Raw genomic sequence first — 17,383 nt, 5'->3', positions numbered from 1 at the left:
TTAAGAGAAAATATTGCCAAAGAGATTTTTAATTTATTGTGTTTTTAAAAAATTTTCTCAGCAGGCCAAATAAAAAACATACTGGCAGATTTAGGGCTTGATAAGGCTTTTTTTTTCTCAGGTAACTAGCAGAGTCTTGGCAAACTTTCCCATTAAAATGTTTGTGTGGTGACAATTTTTTGGGGTTCAAAAGGTGTATGGTGCTTGTGGTGATGATCACAGCTTTTTATACAGCGATGCTTCTCCACTCCCCCCTTTTTTTTAATCTCTGCAGAACACTTATCAAAACAAAGACGGACCACTTTTATACACTTTTTGTTCTGAAGCAAAGCATGCCCCTCATGCTGGGAAGTTAACTGACCTGTTCTAATCACACAGAGGACAGATTAATGCAGAAAAACCTGTGAAGTTGCACAAAACTGCATTTATTGCTATTTTTTAAGTCGTTGATTGCTGTTCAGAGGAGTTTTAGCTACTCAACACCCTCTTGGTGAATTCCAAAATTATCTGCTTCGTTTATTCGAGACAGCCTTCTGTAAGAGATCTTCATTTGTTCTTACCTGGTGTTTGCCCTTACCCCTGTTGTAAAACTTTAGTCATTTACTACAGGAGCCAAGCCCCTTCTTTCCCCTTCTCAACCTCCCCATGGACTGAATGACCAATTAATAATCAGGGAGGCAAACAATTCCTAAGCACCTACTTGGAGTAGGAACCTGCTCCTAGCAGTTGGAATCACTCTGGAAACATGCCATGGACAGACTTAAAGCTGCAGCCCTTGCAATCAAGGGACTACCAGCTAAGTGAGTAATTTTGGCAAACTACACTCCCACGTGAACTATTTTAAACTTGAAGATTGCTAAAAATGAGACATTTAATAAACCTGAATCAAAACTCATTTGGATTAAAAAAATCGACGAGTCTTGACTTATGTGTCTAACATTGTAAATGGGTGGGAAAAAAAAAGGATTTCACAATATTTTTGTTAAGTGTAAGTGAAAAAAGAAAACACTTTTTCGAAAGTAAACCTTAATTAGCAGTCTGGGTGAGAGAATTGAGTGTTCACTGTGACTCAGGTTTTCCACTGACAGGAATAAGAAATTCTAGGTGTTAACAGGTTCCAAGTGGAAAAAAAAGGAAAGCAATTAATTTACATTCCCAAGATGAAATGGATTAACTGTGGCTAATAGGATAAGTGTTGTGAGTTAAACATTAGAGGGGGGATATGAACCCAGTTTACTGGGCAAAATAACTTTGTCAGAACACTTGAGCTGGCGCAAAGATAACAGCACCTTTAGGAGACAGAAGCTGCCTGCCTTGCTGGTGTACTCCAATGTTCCTCTAATGATTAAAGGTCTTCAGACAAGCTTTTTCATCAATAAACGTGCAACAGAAACAGAATGAACACTGGACTTAATGTCCGAAATCTCAATATCTTAATACCTGCTAAAGCAGTTCTGGTCCTTTTGCTCTCTGTAACTAAAATTGCTAAAAATTTTAGTTCAGCATGACATGGGTGCCGCTCATTTGCAAATGGGGCTAAATAGAGTTTTCAAGACTGGAATAACAAGGCCAGAGAATCCCTTAAATAATAATGTCCTGGAAAGCAGAGAAGCAGATAAGAGACTGACCAAACTGCACAGGAGCTGGAGCCTTTGGGCAGTGTTCATCTGAAATGATTCTGGCAGGATTCCTCTCCTTTTTGAGAAGGAGCTGTGCTCCGCTTCACTTTGCGCTCAAGGATGTCACGGTTCTTGATACAAGTCAGGCGAATGGCATCTGGATGCAGTCAGGCACTGAACAAGGGGATCTTAACACGCTTGTTAGTCCAGAAAGTCCCATGCTATTTCCAGAAGTGTTCAGTGTCAGAAAGGGGGGGGATTTAAATGAGGTAGCTGAGGTCACACTGCAAATTAGTGGCAAGATGGGAGCCACTTCACAAACAGGCCCCTCCTGGGACCACGGGGATGATCTGCCTACCTGAAAATAAAAACGAGCCAGAATCTCTCTGCAGCGATTGATTTCAGACAATTTGTGTTAAACAACTTGATATCAGATTCAATTTAAAAAAAAAAAAAAAAAGAAAAACCTTGTAAAACTGAACTAAACTGTGTTAAAAGTGTAGCGGTCTTTCTTTGATGTGATGCTTTAGAGGAGCTGAGGCAGAACTTGTTGGTTCTGTGCAGTTTAATAAAAATAAGTCCGTGAAAGGTCTTCTGATGCAAAAATCCAAGACTTGTCAGCATCTAACACTGAACTTTAAAATCACCAGACCTGAACACAAGCAGATGAGCTCTATTCTAGTAATTTTAAAAGCATCTGTCCCCACTTACACCAGCTAAATATCTAGCCTAACATTCAATATAAGCAATTTTCTTGTCCCTTCCCAATTAGCTTCTTTAAAGAAAATCTAATTAAATCATATCTTGTAGCAGGAACCAAGAATCTGAACGCTACGTTTTTTCACTTAATTAAAAACTCTTTGTTTTGAAATGTTAATTTTCTGAAAAAGATATTCAGTCACTCTTCCTCAGATCCACGTGGTTACTGAATGAAAATGGCTCATTTACTCTGAGTCAGCTGTTGAACTTCAGCTGCAAACTCTTGTGCAGAGCTTAGAAGATAATGGGAATCATGGCTGCTTTTCTCCGCACCTCAGGATAAAATCTCTTCAGGTACAGCTTGTGCTTCTTGTGGGCCCACAGAGACATCTGGATGACCATCAGGAAAGCAAAAATGCCAACTACCAAGAAAACAGGAAAAAAAAAAAGATCACGTGTCTTCTTTCAGTGTCAGCCCTACAACATCCCCAAACTTTCAGGTCATTTCCAAACCAGGGCCTAATGACCAAAGTTTCTCTTTTCAAACAAAATTAGAAGTTTAATTTTATTTTTTTGCATGATGCAGTTTATTCGACTTTTGAAATTCTTTTATTTTTCATTTGTAAACCATATGGGGATATTTTTGCAAGTAGTTTTTATAGGTTTCTGGTTTGGAATGGCGAAATAATGAAGAAGTGAATGTCTTGGAAATCTCAGTTCCAGGGACCACATTTGTGTATTCAGGTTTCTAAGAGTGTACGAAAGGACTGAGCAAGAGTTGCAAATGCTGCTGAGCTGGCTGCTGTTATGAGTTGCTTGCCCAATACACGCAAGTGGGGAAGTGCTACCAGGAGCATGTATGTCTTCACTCTTTCAAAGTACATCTGTTTTCCTCTCCCTATTAGAAGTATTATTCCAGGTTTACAATGAAAAGAAATTTTCCTAGATCAGAAATTGACTGTAAATGAAGAATACTGACAATTATTATTTTTTTTAAATTTCGAAGTCTTTTTTCAGTGTGAAAACAGAAAAAAACAACAATCCTTAACAAAGAGCAGAGAGCGGGTTTTGCTGAAAAGAGGCCGACTAGAGATGGTGCAGCGAGGCTTGTACTCTCCCCATTTTTCTGAGGGTTGCACTTCGAAAGTTCATACAGTCACGTCACAAGGGGAATTTGATGGCAGTATGTCATATGCTATACATTTTTTGGCAAATTTTAGATTTACAGAATTCACCTCTGCAAACCACACTTTAGAGGCTATCTTCATTCTGTTTCAAACTCACCTGGCAGAGTTTGTGTCATCACTGTGAAACTAATCCAGGACCCAACCTGTTGCAAAGAAGGTGGCACTGTTAATGCTACCCTTTATGTAAAATTGTTAATGCTATAGGTTATGTAAAACAAAAGAGCAAGTTTTCAAAAGCGACCCCTTCCCTGAGAGCTCCCTGTGGAAGAAGAGTGTGATACACTGGAAATGGGAGAGGAAAAATTGCTAAAAGGGGATGTAGGGGTGAAGTGATGGGTAGTAAACCCTTGGATGCTGGAGTAGAATACACGGAGTCATGATACTGATGTGAGGGAAGAGAAGGTCTGGTGGAGAAACAGAACACAGTGACTAATGTGCAGAGGGAACTGCGCGGAGCAGCTGCAGATCCGCTGTGAGCAAAGGCTGAGACACCATAACCACCTGCCCTTTGCATGTAAGCAGGAGAAAGTCACGTACCTCATATGTGTAGTTGGGACAGGACACCAGCAAGAAGAGCCACGTGAATGGGTTGTAGGTTGGACTTGGAAAACAGGCTTTGCCTCCTTTATGAAAGAAAAAAAAAAAAAATCCAGAACAAGAACAACTCCAGAGCCAACAGCACAGGTCTCTACAGCCACCTGTCATACTCACACAAAATGCCACATATGCAAAATCTTATGTTCTGGCAATGATACTTGTAGGCACTGGAGAATGTTGATAAACTATTTGGCTCATGCTGCTTTTAAATTGAATTAGGCCCCTTGCGGCAAACAATGTAAGTGCCTGCCCACAGCACATGAGAGGCTTTCTGGAACAGAACCTCATTTCAGTGCGCAAGTTGATCATACTGTGGTGCAGTATTTTCTGGAATAGGCTGTTCTAGTGGAGAATTATACTATTATTATCTGAAAATACATTTTACTTTCTAAGTGTATATACTATAACTCTTATTCTTGTATATAACACATATACACGGATGTCTGTGTAAGTATTCATGAGTCTGTCTTTGTGCATTTTTAAGTGTGTGCGCATGGATCTCTGCATGAGATGCACGTATCTAAAAACTCTGCAACCTAGTTTAAAATTTTCTGCAACTTATTTAAGATGGAGTTCTCCATTGTCAATCAACAGGATGCTGTAGAGAACTTCCATGCTTAAATCCATATTTAAAGTGCAGTTCTGTATAATTAAGATTAATTTGCTGCAAGCTTTGGAACAACAGTGTTGTGAGTGTTTCCTTGTCACCACATTTATTTTGAAGACGTTATAGCAATAGCATGGTACCTACTTCATCTTTATTCCATGGATACATAAATTACTGTATACCAGCAGATGGATCAGTTAAGCATGCTTCCATCTCAAATAGACAAACAAGAAACAAAGACAGACCTGAATGATTTTGGTGAGCCAAAGCTACGTTGATAAAGTGATTTCCAGCTTCACACATCTGCAAGACATTAAAAAGATCTTTTCAGCTGTATGCCTGTATGCATTTAAATCTCGGACTGGGCTGAACTTAGTTATTAATTTCTGGGTTCTAATGCTGATTTCTCCTCAAATTGAAAAAATGCAGTGTTAAAAAGTTGTTAAAAAGTTTTGTTATATTCTTTGTCATTCTAAATTTTGCAAAGCTGGGGGAAAAAAAAGAAATTGGAATAAAAAAGGAAGAGTGCTAAAACCTAGAGACATAAAAAGTGTGAAGTCACTAAATTAATATGGGAAAAAAGAAATATGATTGTACTTTTTTAAAGCCAATTCTGAAAGTCAGCTGTAACAAACTTCAACAAAAACTAATTGAAAGGAATATTTAGCTTCATTTTATATTGCAATGTACCATTATCTAAAAGAATATTGTAGACAGCATTGCTGAAGAATTTTCCCCTTTTTGGCAGAGAGATTACTGTGCGTTTTGTTAGGAAAGTTTAAATCAGTTACATTAGCAAAGCTGTTATTCTGCACGAATATGCAGTCATGGGTCAAATCCTGCAGTCCTTTTATGTTTTTTAATTACAACTAACTGGCTGTCACCTATCATAAACACCAGATGCAAAATACTAAATAGCCAGAAAAGGAAATTCTGTTGTAAAATACCATATCAGAAGCTATAATTCTAGCCATAGCAACAGATGTAATTTTAATTTATGTACTTCCGATTATGAGCTAGGAACACGACTCTGATTACTATTATTTTAAAGAAAAAGTCTCCAAATTAAAAGTGGTTTTGTGAAATGTTATACATACCAAAATGTGTGATGCCCACACCATCGCAGAGCAAAAGAGATTCACATGTTGTAGTTAATACCTACTAACTGTATAATCAGTTCAAAGTAAATCAAGCAAAGGGCATTTCTGCAGGGATTTTTATTACTTTACACTTGACTCTGCAGCTGCATTTAGCTGTAATTAGCTGTTATGCCCCTCTATAGAAATATTGCGAAGTACTGCTAAATGCAAGCCAGTCATCACCCAGCGCTATGAAATGTGGGGCAGTGGAGAACTGCAGAAAAAAAGGCCTACTGTATTTCTGATGATAAATATTGAAGTCTACATACTGTTCCCCCTCTTTGTATTCCATGTGTACCCTATGAGAAAAACATGCCTGCAAAGCTTGGAGTAATTTCTCTAAAAATGAGAATCTTTCCAAAGGGCCTTGCTGACACTTCTCAAATTACTTAGTACTGTTGTTTACAGCATCTGCAGATGTATACACTTAAATCAGGATGTGTAGTAAGGACAAGCCTTAAAGAGAAGAAAAAAAAATCTTCCAAATATTTTATTCATATGTTTTAGAAACTTGTGAAAACAGCTTCAAATTATTTTCTTGTGTATGTTGCTCTTTCAAATTCATTGTCTGGGAACCTGCCAGAACAAGGTCTGGAAGGGAAAGGTGTTTTAAGTTTCCATGGTTAGGAAGTTCTCAAAAAGAATTTGGAGCACAGAGCAGGCGCTGCTGCAGATCTGAAGGAGGTGATATATTTTATAGCAAACACCCCAACAGGACTCAGCTCTGCTCAATGCCGGAACAGGTGAACAGATACATTTTCCTCTTTTCCCAGCAAACCACATGCTGACCCACCATGGAACTCCCAGGGCTTTAATTCTCTGACAAATGGCATTTCTAGCTGTAGCTCCACAACGGCAAGGTTAAACTGGCTGAAAAACAAATGCCAGCCATCCTGCGTCACCTGTGCTTTCCCTTGGTTTCCTCCACTTTGCAGGAATTTTTTAATATATAATAATAATTTTTGTTTTTAATAGCTGTCAAGGATAAGTTATTCAGGGCACACAGTACTATTGCAAAGTCTGCTTAGGATAGAATTCTTCAGTGTTTTAAAAATTGCAATTTGTCTAAGTGCTAGTGACTTCACACAATTACGAGTAATAATAATGCTGATGATGTTCTTATAGCTCTCAGGGACAGTGCTTTACATTAAGCTCTGTATAGGTAAATAGTACTAGGAGAATTTAAGGCTTAGACTTAGTAAATAGTCGCTACATCAAGTCAAAGGACACAAGGTTGTGGGAGTGAACATAAATATACACAAACGCAGAGCTGCATTACAGCGTTTTTGCAAGTCATGAGTTGTTCCTATTGTGCAATCTTTCATAAAACTTGTATTTTTGTACATACCAGAAAAGCAAGGGCCGCAAAAACAACTTGTCTGTGGCCAAATGCTGGAAAACAGAAGAAAATAATAAATTGCATTTTAGAGTATGCACATGGTTTGCAATGGGTAAAATTAATCTAGTGCTGAGGAGCAGAAATACTTCTTTCCTGACAGGCTCTGCAGGAAGAATGGATATTATTACACCCAATGCAAATAGTAACAGCACTCTAGAAATGCCAGTCTCCTCACCACAAATCTCAAGGCAACTTTCACCTGACTTTTCCTAATATTTGTCAACTCCATCATGTTCATCTCCAAAGGTCAACAGTTCTCCTGCAAACCTAGGTCGCAGCCCAGGGACACAAACTGCGTCTCTGCACCTCACTTCACTGATCTGAAACAGATTTTTTTTGTTCTACTTTGAAAGCTACTTTTTAGGAAAGAAAGTTCCATGTGGAAGAAACTTTTGATTTAAAAAAATTAGAAATTTAACTGAGTGTAATTAAAAGCGGCGAAGAAAACCCTTTATTCCCCAAAGTTCATTGATCAGTATGAGATCCCTTGATTTTGGAGGCCTTAAGGTTTGAACACCAAAACCTTTCCAATGATACGTACATGGTGGCGTGTACCGCGGGTGATTGATGTAGTATGCAATCCAGGATGTGAATCCCCAGTAAAAGGCACAGCCCTGAAATGGACAGAAGATACTTTTTTTTTTTTGGTTAGAAAGGGAGATAAGCAAGTACAAACTGTAACTTCATAAATTCTGGTAAATGCAAAACCTAGATAGCCACTGAAAGACTTTGCAGTGGCTTCCTGAGTTGCAGAATATAGATCTTTTAAGATGCTATGAAGCCATTAGGAACAAAACCAAAAAGGACACACAGTGTAGATTTTTTTTGATTGTGCTGAATGTGTTTTATGCCTCTTGTAGGGATTGATGTTTGTTTCCTCCTTATTTCATTCTACTGCTGAAGGGCACGTTTCTCTGAGTCGAGAAACCAGTCTCGGACTGGTTAAAACAGCTGAGCTGGTACTAGACCATAAATATGTGATATAAAATAAAAGAGAGCCTATGAGTAACAACATACATTTGAAGCCTGGGAAGCTTTGGGAGGAAAAGGCTTTTGACCAGATCAGTATCTTCCTTCCCAAGGCCTCCATATTTTTTTTTTCTACTCATAATTCGATTTTAATTTCCTAATACAAGGCCTGTCTCTCGCTCTGTATTTATATTGCACCAAGGAAGTAGAGTGTGATTTCTGTCAGGATTGCTAGATGTTGCAGCAGCTTATCTCATCATAAAATAGCATTCAGTCTGAAAAAGATCCTGGACATGACAATCAGTTCTTTGGGTAGATGAGTCAATGTGGACATTGACATGCAGGAGCTAAAATGGATATTGATTTAAATTCATATCCTTGGGGACATGGCCCTGAAATTCTTCCTACATTTGTATTTTGACCAATCATAATTCCTGAAGCTAGAAAAGGGATTATTTTTTGTTCTTTCAAGGACTGCTTTAATATGAGGATATTCTCTCTTACACAAAATGATAAACATGTTGTCACCTTTATCATATTTTTTAGAGGAGTGTGCCCTCCTGAAAACTTGTGAACAAATAACGTCTCCAGAAGATGCCTGATGTAGTGTAAACAATGGCAGAAGCAGGCCAAGCTGAAAGGAAAAAAAAAAGGAAATTAACGTAAGTGAAAGATTGCTTTTTAAGACTTCACAGCTTAATGTCACAAAAGGAATAAGGACTAATGTTCTGAAACTGCCAAGTCACACAGAAATTGTGGGATTTAAGATTTTGTCTTAATTGAAGGATCTGGAACCAAAGATTAATGGCATCATTTTCAGTGTTGTACAAAGTTCCTTTCATTTTGCAGGGAAGAAACTAATTTTTCCTAGCCTTGAATGAAAAAGAGCTCCTAGAGCTCTGGGTGTGATACACAGCCCTGACAAGCCATTAAACCAGGACAGCTGTGTATCCAAGCAGACGTCTGCTGTGCTTTTCCGAAAGCCATCTCCCATGTTTTCAGGCTACCTTAGTGCTCCCGTGGGATGTGCCTGACATTTAAAAACGTTTGGAATGGTTTCCTTGGCCTTTGCCAGCTGAAGTAGCTACATGGAGGTAGTTTGTATTTCATTTCCTTGTGGATGCAAAATGAGATTCTGTTGCAACGTTAATCCATTCTGATGGCTTTTTTGTTCCCTGTGACAAAGAAATGAGGTAATTGTGGTAGAAATTATTATACTGATTCTCTTTTGAAGAAGATTATGAACCAATAACAGGCGTTGCTGATTTGCTTCTGAGAATGAGTTGCAGCTCATAGAGATTTGAGTTTCAGAAACAAATGTCAAGAGTGATTCCTGGTGGCATTTTATCTTGGTTACATTTACCATACTGCCAGTGCCTGTCTCACTGCAAACAATTATAAGACATAAATGAAGAGTGCTTTTCAGCACGTGAAATCTCAAATACTTTTATTATGCATCTTGTATGATAGCCAGAGTCAAAGATTAAACAATTTTGAAGTAATTAAAACGGAGAGAATTTAGCTAAGGGAATTTCAAACAATTAACGATTTATCCAAAGGCTGGAGCAAACTTCCAGCTTTGCTGGGAATTCTAAAATTCATTTGGTTCAGGATGGGGACCTCAGATGAACCCATTAAGGAGAGGCCTCTGGAAGGGTTCTACACACCCCTTACCCAGTTAAAAGAAATTAAAGGTTCTGCTGGCTCCTCTGCGCTACCAGGAACTCTCTCCTTTTATATGTATGAGCAAAAGAAGGCAGGCAAGTGCCTTGCAGCTCTGGGTTTGAATTCAACTGTTCTGTGTTTTTCACTATTCTGTAACAGCAGCTAAGCTCTTTCTTTTGTTTGTCACCTAAGTGCTTTATTTCCTAATGCTCTTTCAGAACTCAGATATGTTGTGTATCTGAATTCTGTGGTTCTGTGTGTGGCTCTGGGGAACAATTACAGTTTGAAGCGGTTCATTTCGAAATTCAGATTACCAGTTCTGAATTCTTAGGGTGGTTGAGTTTCTCTCTAGCTCTTGACCTGACTTATGACATGCAGACTTCTCAGAATTAATTCCTCCTTGTTGTTGCCTACAGGAGAGCTGATGGGGTGGGGGGGGACACATCTTCTGTGCTGGATGTGGATGCTACTTATGAGTGGGAATGTGCCGTAAAGAGACTGGGAGTGGGACACCTGAAGTCTTGTCCTATTTTATCAAGACTTTGGGTGACTACCCACTGTGTTTATTATGTCACCTTCTGTTCAGGATGCATGTCTAGAGTGCAAACCACTTGAGGTAAATACAACATAGAATATCAGAGGCACAGAGACCATTGAACTGAGATCTCATTTTTGGTCAGGCTTAAGAGTGCCGCTATTGATAAGAATAACCTGAGACCCCTGGAACCTCCTCTGCCCTGGCAATGCAGTCTCCATCCCCCCAGGAAACAGGTCCCACAACCCTCACTTACTGTACCACTGGGTGGCGGAAGTTCTTCGTACTTTCCACTTTATCATAAATACTCGAGAGGCGAATGTAAAAGAGCAGATATATTAGAAGAGGCCCAGTGTATTCAGTTAGAAAAAACTAGAAATGAGAAAGAAAACAGCTGTATCAGAGGAGAAAATTTTACCAATAAAGGCATAAGAAAAAGAATAACCCTATCCACAACACATATTCGTCCTTTAAATGTCAGTTTGGCTTTGTTTTGAGGACTTAAATGACACGTAGTTGTTTTCCTGCTGTCTCTTTAGCACAGGAGTAAAATCCATCTAGAAAATGAGAGGTTTCTGTGCAGAACACAAACCCAGTCAGGAAGGCTTTGTGGAAGGTGGTCAAAACCAGTTATTTCCTCTTTATACTTTTGGCTGTGCCATCAGATGCCTATTTGGAATCTAAATAACACTAAAAATCAAGGTCCAAAAGCAGAAGGCAGCTTGCTTTCTGCCAGTGTTTTTTGCACATCAGTTAAAAGCCAACACACGTAGCTTTGAATCCTGGTTTTGAGCAGAATCATCTGGAAGGGAGGGATCATGGCCTAAAATGTGGCAGTGGGAGGAAGATCAGAACCTGCCTGCTTGGTGTTTGAGGATTTAAGCCTTTGTTCGGGGACAGAGGGAGACTCCTCCCAGGGCAGAAGTAGCCTGTGGTGGGTAGACGGTACAAGTAAGTTACCCCGCAAAACAGAAATAATGTCACCTCCCCACCACGATCCCTGTGAGCCACAGATCACCGAGAGCCGTCCTCAGGTTGATGTTCTGGCTTTGGTTTGGTACTTTTGTCAGGATACACTCAGAAGCTACAAACAGCCAGAAGAAGTAAAATGTGGTTAAGAGTGATATCAGGTCTGGATTTGATCACTGGAATGAAATCTCAGAATAAAATGGAAATGGCTTACAAGGGCCAGCAACTGGCAACTTGTAATTCAAGTGCATAGTATCACTTAAGGGATAAAGATTCATTAATAATGGACTGGTTAGCTTTAAGGTGACTATTTGCACTGCTATAGAACTGTAATGGATAAATACCCATGGGTTAAGGAGGCAATGCTGAATTTAGACTACAGTTCTCAAAAGTGATACATGGCAGGCACTTCAACCCCCAGTGTGCTGCTCCTCTAAAGAAGGAAGCTTTGAAACAAAGGTTTTCCTGCAGAAATATTCCAAAATTAGGCTTCCCTCTTTTGGGACTCCTCCAGTAGTATTTATTTTTGTCTATTACAGGGAGAAACATTGCAAATTTCAGCCTTTCATAGCAGCACTGTTTCCAAAGGAGAGAGACTTTGGTGTTCTCTATCAGGGAAATGTCAAATTCTCTTTTGTTCCCCGTGACACCATGATTTCTGTGCTCCATTTAGACCCTGCATGATCCCAAAAGCAGTCGTGCCTCTGTGTGTATGGAAACATTTGATCAAGGAGTGTTTAAGAGCTCACATGGTTGTGAAACACACGGCAGCCAAGAGATTATCAGAGTTTTGTCCTCGAAGCAGTTGTGTGTGTCTGTTCCTAACTGTTTGTGAGCCCAGCGTGTTGGGCACTCTGCAAACGCTGTACGAGATGGCCCCTGCTATTCTATTAAAACCTAATACACTAAAAATAGACAATGATGGGATAGTAAACAGAGGTGCAGAGAACATGCCCTGGACAGGTCAGTATAAGAGCCTGGAATGAGCCGTTTGCTTTAGTGTAGCTTTTCCTTCCAGTCACACCCCCATAACTGCCAGCTTTTCTCACCTGTTTAGCATGAATATAGGACAAAGCTGCCAAGAAAAGTTTGGCAGGACTTGGCATCAAGTTGTGGTTACTTGTCACTGCACCAAGTGTTCCCCTTTTGCCCCCAACTGATTGCAGATGCTGAAAGCAGAAGCTTCAGGATTTAGTAAAGAAAGATAAAAAGTAATCCAGTCTCTATTTAGCAGCCAAAGCTGACACCTGAATCCCTTTGCCTGGGTGAAGAGGTTTGATTTGCTGCCGCGCTTTTTGTGACATTTTGGGTGAGTTTTGGTCTGTGTCCCTCTGTTGCATCTCCCATGCTGCAACCTCTGCTCTCCTCCTCTGGCCCACCAGCTTTAAGTCCACCAGAAACGAGACAGGCAGAGAAATGCTGCTGAAAATCCCACAAGTTCACGCAGGTGCAGGGGAAAGTAGTCTTAAATTAACAAAAAATTACAATTGGTTCTAATCATCAGCTAAGGCAAGAACTATGGATTCTCAATGAATATATGCAATTAAGCCTACCTACTATCTTCATAACTCATCCTACAGCTATTTCCTGGGCTTGGGAAATTGTGTTAAGGATCAGTTCCATTTATTATTTTTACAGATACTCAAAAAACCTACAAAATTACTGAGATACTAGTTTCTGCTGACATATCCTGCAAAAAAAAAAATCAAAACTTAAACAAAACCCTAAAAATAATAACATCGTAGCTTGTGGCTTCTGGACAAAAGAAATATAATTTTGTAAAAAACAAAAAAGTGCTTGTTTAAAACACAGAGCATTTATCTTCAGAAATGCCAGAAACATCCAATATTTAGAAGAAAATTGCTTTTTATTTACCATCTTGTGGGCCTATCTAGATTTGATGCAGCCAGATATGGCAGATATGGCCACAGTAAATATAAATATTTTTTTCCTGGAGGAGCATTGCATCTCTTACAATGTGCATAGCTCAACAGAATTTAATCTCTGTTCATATTATGATGTCAGTAACACCTTGCTGAACTGAGTAACAATCAGGTCAGGAATTATAATCCCGGATCTCAGGAGGAAGAGTGTCTGTTCAGGGAGACAGGAATGCCCCAGAAGTGAAAGGAACTCTTTACAGTTATCTGTTGTTGGTAACTCTGAGGGACAGGAGGTGAATTTTCTGGCTGGTAGGGGCAGCTGATGTGCCTGACAGCATCCCAGCAGGGCTGAGACAGGGAATGGAAGGTTTCTGACATGTGTCCTGGTTGGACAAAGGCATAAAAGGACAAAAGGAAGCTATGAACAGAGGGTGGAGCGAGGGAGCCTGAAAAAAGTCCATCAGGACCTTTAAAAACAAACATTGCCCAGATTAGCAATATCTTTATATGAGGGCATCAGCTCATTCCTCTCTCCAGTGTTCAGGACATGCCCTTTCAGTAATACCACACCGCACACCCTCTCTGGGATCGTGTTGCCCTTTGGCACAGCCTCACGCCATATCTCACTGAGGACAAGCTGCAGAGCAGAGGCTGTACAGCCTTTTCCAGGCTGATCCCAACCCACAGTGTTTTCCATACCATGTAGGGGCAATTCCCCAGTTCCTCAGTGCTGGCTGCAATGGTCTCCCTTCTCCTGCCAGCAGGATGGCTGGGTTGAATCTGGGGAAGTATAATACCTGCAGCTGGGATGACAACACTGGGTTGCTGCCAGATGCTCTCGGCTCAGCAAGAGACACAAAATATCTCAAGTGTGTCCTGGGTAACTCAAACGGAAAAAACAGCTGCAGTATATAAATTATCTAATGGATAGAGCTCTGTTTCTCTGATAAATGTGAGGCAAAGGAAGTAGCTGCAGGTCAAACGGAGGATGTGCTGATACCAGACACGTTGCTGTGTGCGAGGGGACAGAGGACAGCTGGGTTTTCTGAGACACCCTGGAGAAACAGGCAGCTGAATCGTCCCGGAGTCCCCAAATCACATTAAATGTAGCGTCTAACTACCTTAGACTCCTTTTACAATCCCAGCCCTAAGTATTCTTGAGCTAATGATCATTAAGAAACATCATTAATTTCTGGATTAATTCCTACTTCATATGCTTTGCTACCACATTAAAGGCCATATAGTTACCTAGGGATGATAATGGCATCATCTTAGCAGCATCTTTGAATCTTCACCTTTTAAAATTTTTTTGTATTTTCATGTTTGCAAAAATCCTCAGCAGCAGTTTTGCATCAAGTAGTAATATTCTTAATGGGTGCTTGAATATTCAGTGATTTTTGTTCCAGTTCTCATGGAACTGGTTGATCCAGTCTATAAAACTTGAATAGAACACAGAGGGGGCACCTGAAAGTCCCCTTGTCTGGGCAGATTTTGCAGTGACTCAGTGTTTTTCACTGTATTTCGGGCTGCATCTCAATATTTACTGCAAACACCAGAGATAGGGATGGATTTGCTGTAGGATTTTATAGGCAAATTCCAGCTGACTCAGGCCAGCTCTTGCAGCCGGGGAGCAAACAGTGATGGATGCTGTTTCTCCCCCAGCCAGGCCAGAGGGAAAAGGGAGGGGAAATCCCAGTTTCCCTCCTGTCTCTTCTCCTGAGACTGAGGTGACACAACGGGTTTCGATTCAGACCTCTTCATACCCTGAAAGCACGAGCCTTTGCATGTTCATATTCAAAATGTTAAATTACTGCAAATTAACAAATGCTCTTACACAAACACGTGTGCATGCTATATATATATATTTGTACCTATGCACATTCAGTGAAGCCCTCAAGCTCTGTTTGTAACCGAAGACCAAGGCAAGTTCACATTTGCTGCCAAATCTTTACAGGGCTTTGACAGCATTTTGCAATCTGCGCTATAATGTGTATCTTTTTAAAATGTATATCCACCACCTGGTCTGCAGATACCTAAATGAAGTCATGCTTTTAAACACCTGACTTTCACTAATAACCTCAACCAGCTCTTCCACAGCACTTTTTGTCTAGAAGCCTCAAAGCACTTTGCAAAAGAGGAAAATACTCTTATTTTCTTGCCCCAGACCTGGAAACTGAGATACAGAGAAATTTGGGGTCTTGTCAAGCTCACCAGACAAGGTGGGCAAAGAACCTCACTCTCCCAAACACTGGTTCACTCTCTTCTCTGTGCTCTCCTTACCCCAAATATGGGGTTGGGCAAAAATTCCCCATAGAAAATAATTTTGCTAGGCTTATGCATTCTAGAGGGACTAAAACTTCCCCCATTTGCCTAGACTGACAAATTGTCAATCTCCCTAGATACCATGAATACAAACAGGAAAGGTTCTATGCTTATCAGCACCATATATTGAGTAGCTATTTATTCTGTAAGTAGCAAGACTGGTTTAAGGATAAATTTGTGTAAAACTGAATGAAAGAGCTTGCTCTGTTTATGCTTATTGAATTCTATCTACCTTCTTTTTGCTCTTGAAACATTAAAAGCTCAAGGGTATTACTGTAAACACTTATGCATAGGTTGTACAGCCTGTACTGTGCTGAACAGCAACTAGAACATTCACCCACTGGAATTATTTTTCGTAGTAGCTCCCTAAATCCCTCTGGCACCTGAAAAATCGACATGCTGGCATGGTTCATCCTGAGCTTGTGGCATTTGTTGCTGAGACCAAGAGGAATTATTACGCCACTGTCTGCCTCATGAGAAGCAGTGTCTGAAGGAACCCAAGCAACCAGTTGGGCAGTTTCTGAGGGCTCCGCATCCCTTATCACTTGACTTCATGCTGCCACTGGGCAGAAACAAAAAGCCAATATGTGTGGCCCAAGGAAAGGCACAAACAATGTAAAAAACTATGTCAAGAAATCAGGCAAATGAAATCTGTTCTCTCCTGATAACTCTGGAGGTTGAGAACTATTAGACTTAACTAAATGAAAAATAAGACCAATCTTGCGTGTGTGGTTTGCTTTTGTGAAAGGTCAGAGCGTTCTGAGGGTTCCCAGCCTGTGACTGGGATCAGCTCAAGCCTTGGCCAGTTGTACCAAGGCAGAGCGACACTTTCCGTGTATAATATTATGCGTTCAGGCAGAAACCTCTGCCAAATACAAACCCTTAGCTGTAAAATGGAGGCGCTTTGCATTACAAATAATTATCGTTGGAAAAGGGCCTGTAGAGGAAACTGACTTTTTTTGTTTCCTGGAGATCCTCTTTTATGACCAAATTATCCAAGACATGTATCAATGAAAAAATGTTTGGGGATTTCTCTCTGGCACCTGTGTTGTAGTCATCCTTAAGCCACTCATAGAGTTACACAGAATCACACGTTCTGTTTCTTTGGCACTGCTGCAAAGTTTTCCAGGTACCCACAACTACCTGAAAGGATCATTCAGTTTGGAGGGTCCTGTCCCACAACTAACTGTGTTTGAACTGGCAAGGTCTGATATGTATCCACTGAGAAATATATTCAGTGGCATTCTCCACTGATACATCCTACAGATCCTCAGCTCACTCTCATACATTGTTCTCAAATTCCTTCCTAAGTAATGATAACATGAGTTTTCTCAACTGACCCACTAGTTTGCTGAGACTCCCAGCCCTCTCACTCCTACAAATTCTTCGGATCTTGTCTTTTTTCATTTGAAATTATTCCAGAAAAATTATGCATAATATAATCTTAAACCTATTAAATATAGTTCCATTTTTTCAGCCAGCTCTGATTTACACCACCAGAAGTCTATTGAAGCCATAAGTCAGATCATAGACAATCAAAAGTTTTCTCTGTGATTATTTCTTTGTATTACAGAGCTGTGTGGAATCAGAGTCATATAGGGAGGGTTTATATTGTTTATGGGGGAGGGGGGGCTGTACAAAGCAAAAAAAAAAAGGTACAACATAAAGAAATGGATCAGTTCTGCTGCCAGTCTCAGTATTTTAAGGCTCTCAGGAGTCAAAGTATTTGAACAATCCCTAATTTACCTCACAGTTACAGAAAATATTTACTGAAGCACTGTGTTTCAAGGTTA

At 40.0% G+C, this 17,383-nt stretch overlaps 1 protein-coding gene across 14 annotated transcripts in view; it reads right to left on the bottom strand.

Annotated features, from left to right (window-relative positions):
• Positions 1-17,383, bottom strand: part of TECRL (trans-2,3-enoyl-CoA reductase like) — a 58,905-nt gene that overhangs the window by 9,418 nt on the left and 32,104 nt on the right. For 7 of the 14 annotated variants that reach the window (XM_065634021.1, XM_065634020.1, XM_065634023.1 and 4 more), the window contains 8 exons: positions 10,673-10,788; positions 8,745-8,850; positions 7,789-7,861; positions 7,197-7,240; positions 4,955-5,012; positions 4,043-4,128; positions 3,603-3,648; positions 2,652-2,740 (listed from right to left, as the gene is read on the bottom strand). In XM_065634021.1, the coding sequence (XP_065490093.1) occupies positions 2,652-2,740; positions 3,603-3,648; positions 4,043-4,128; positions 4,955-5,012; positions 7,197-7,240; positions 7,789-7,861; positions 8,745-8,850; positions 10,673-10,788 (618 nt within the window). Of the gene's footprint in view, positions 1-5; positions 2,741-2,779; positions 3,514-3,602; positions 3,649-4,042; positions 4,129-4,954; positions 5,013-7,196; positions 7,241-7,788; positions 7,862-8,744; positions 8,851-10,672; positions 10,789-17,383 lie in introns of those variants that run through there. The other 7 variants (XR_010606124.1, XR_010606123.1, XM_065634024.1 and 4 more) reach the window with 6 other exon arrangements.

The sequence above is a fragment of the Caloenas nicobarica genome, chromosome 4, assembly GCF_036013445.1.
Source record: "Caloenas nicobarica isolate bCalNic1 chromosome 4, bCalNic1.hap1, whole genome shotgun sequence".
Taxonomy (NCBI): Eukaryota; Metazoa; Chordata; class Aves; order Columbiformes; family Columbidae; genus Caloenas; species Caloenas nicobarica.
Note: the sequence above shows the minus strand (reverse complement) of the source record. Positions and strands in the feature narration are given on the sequence as shown.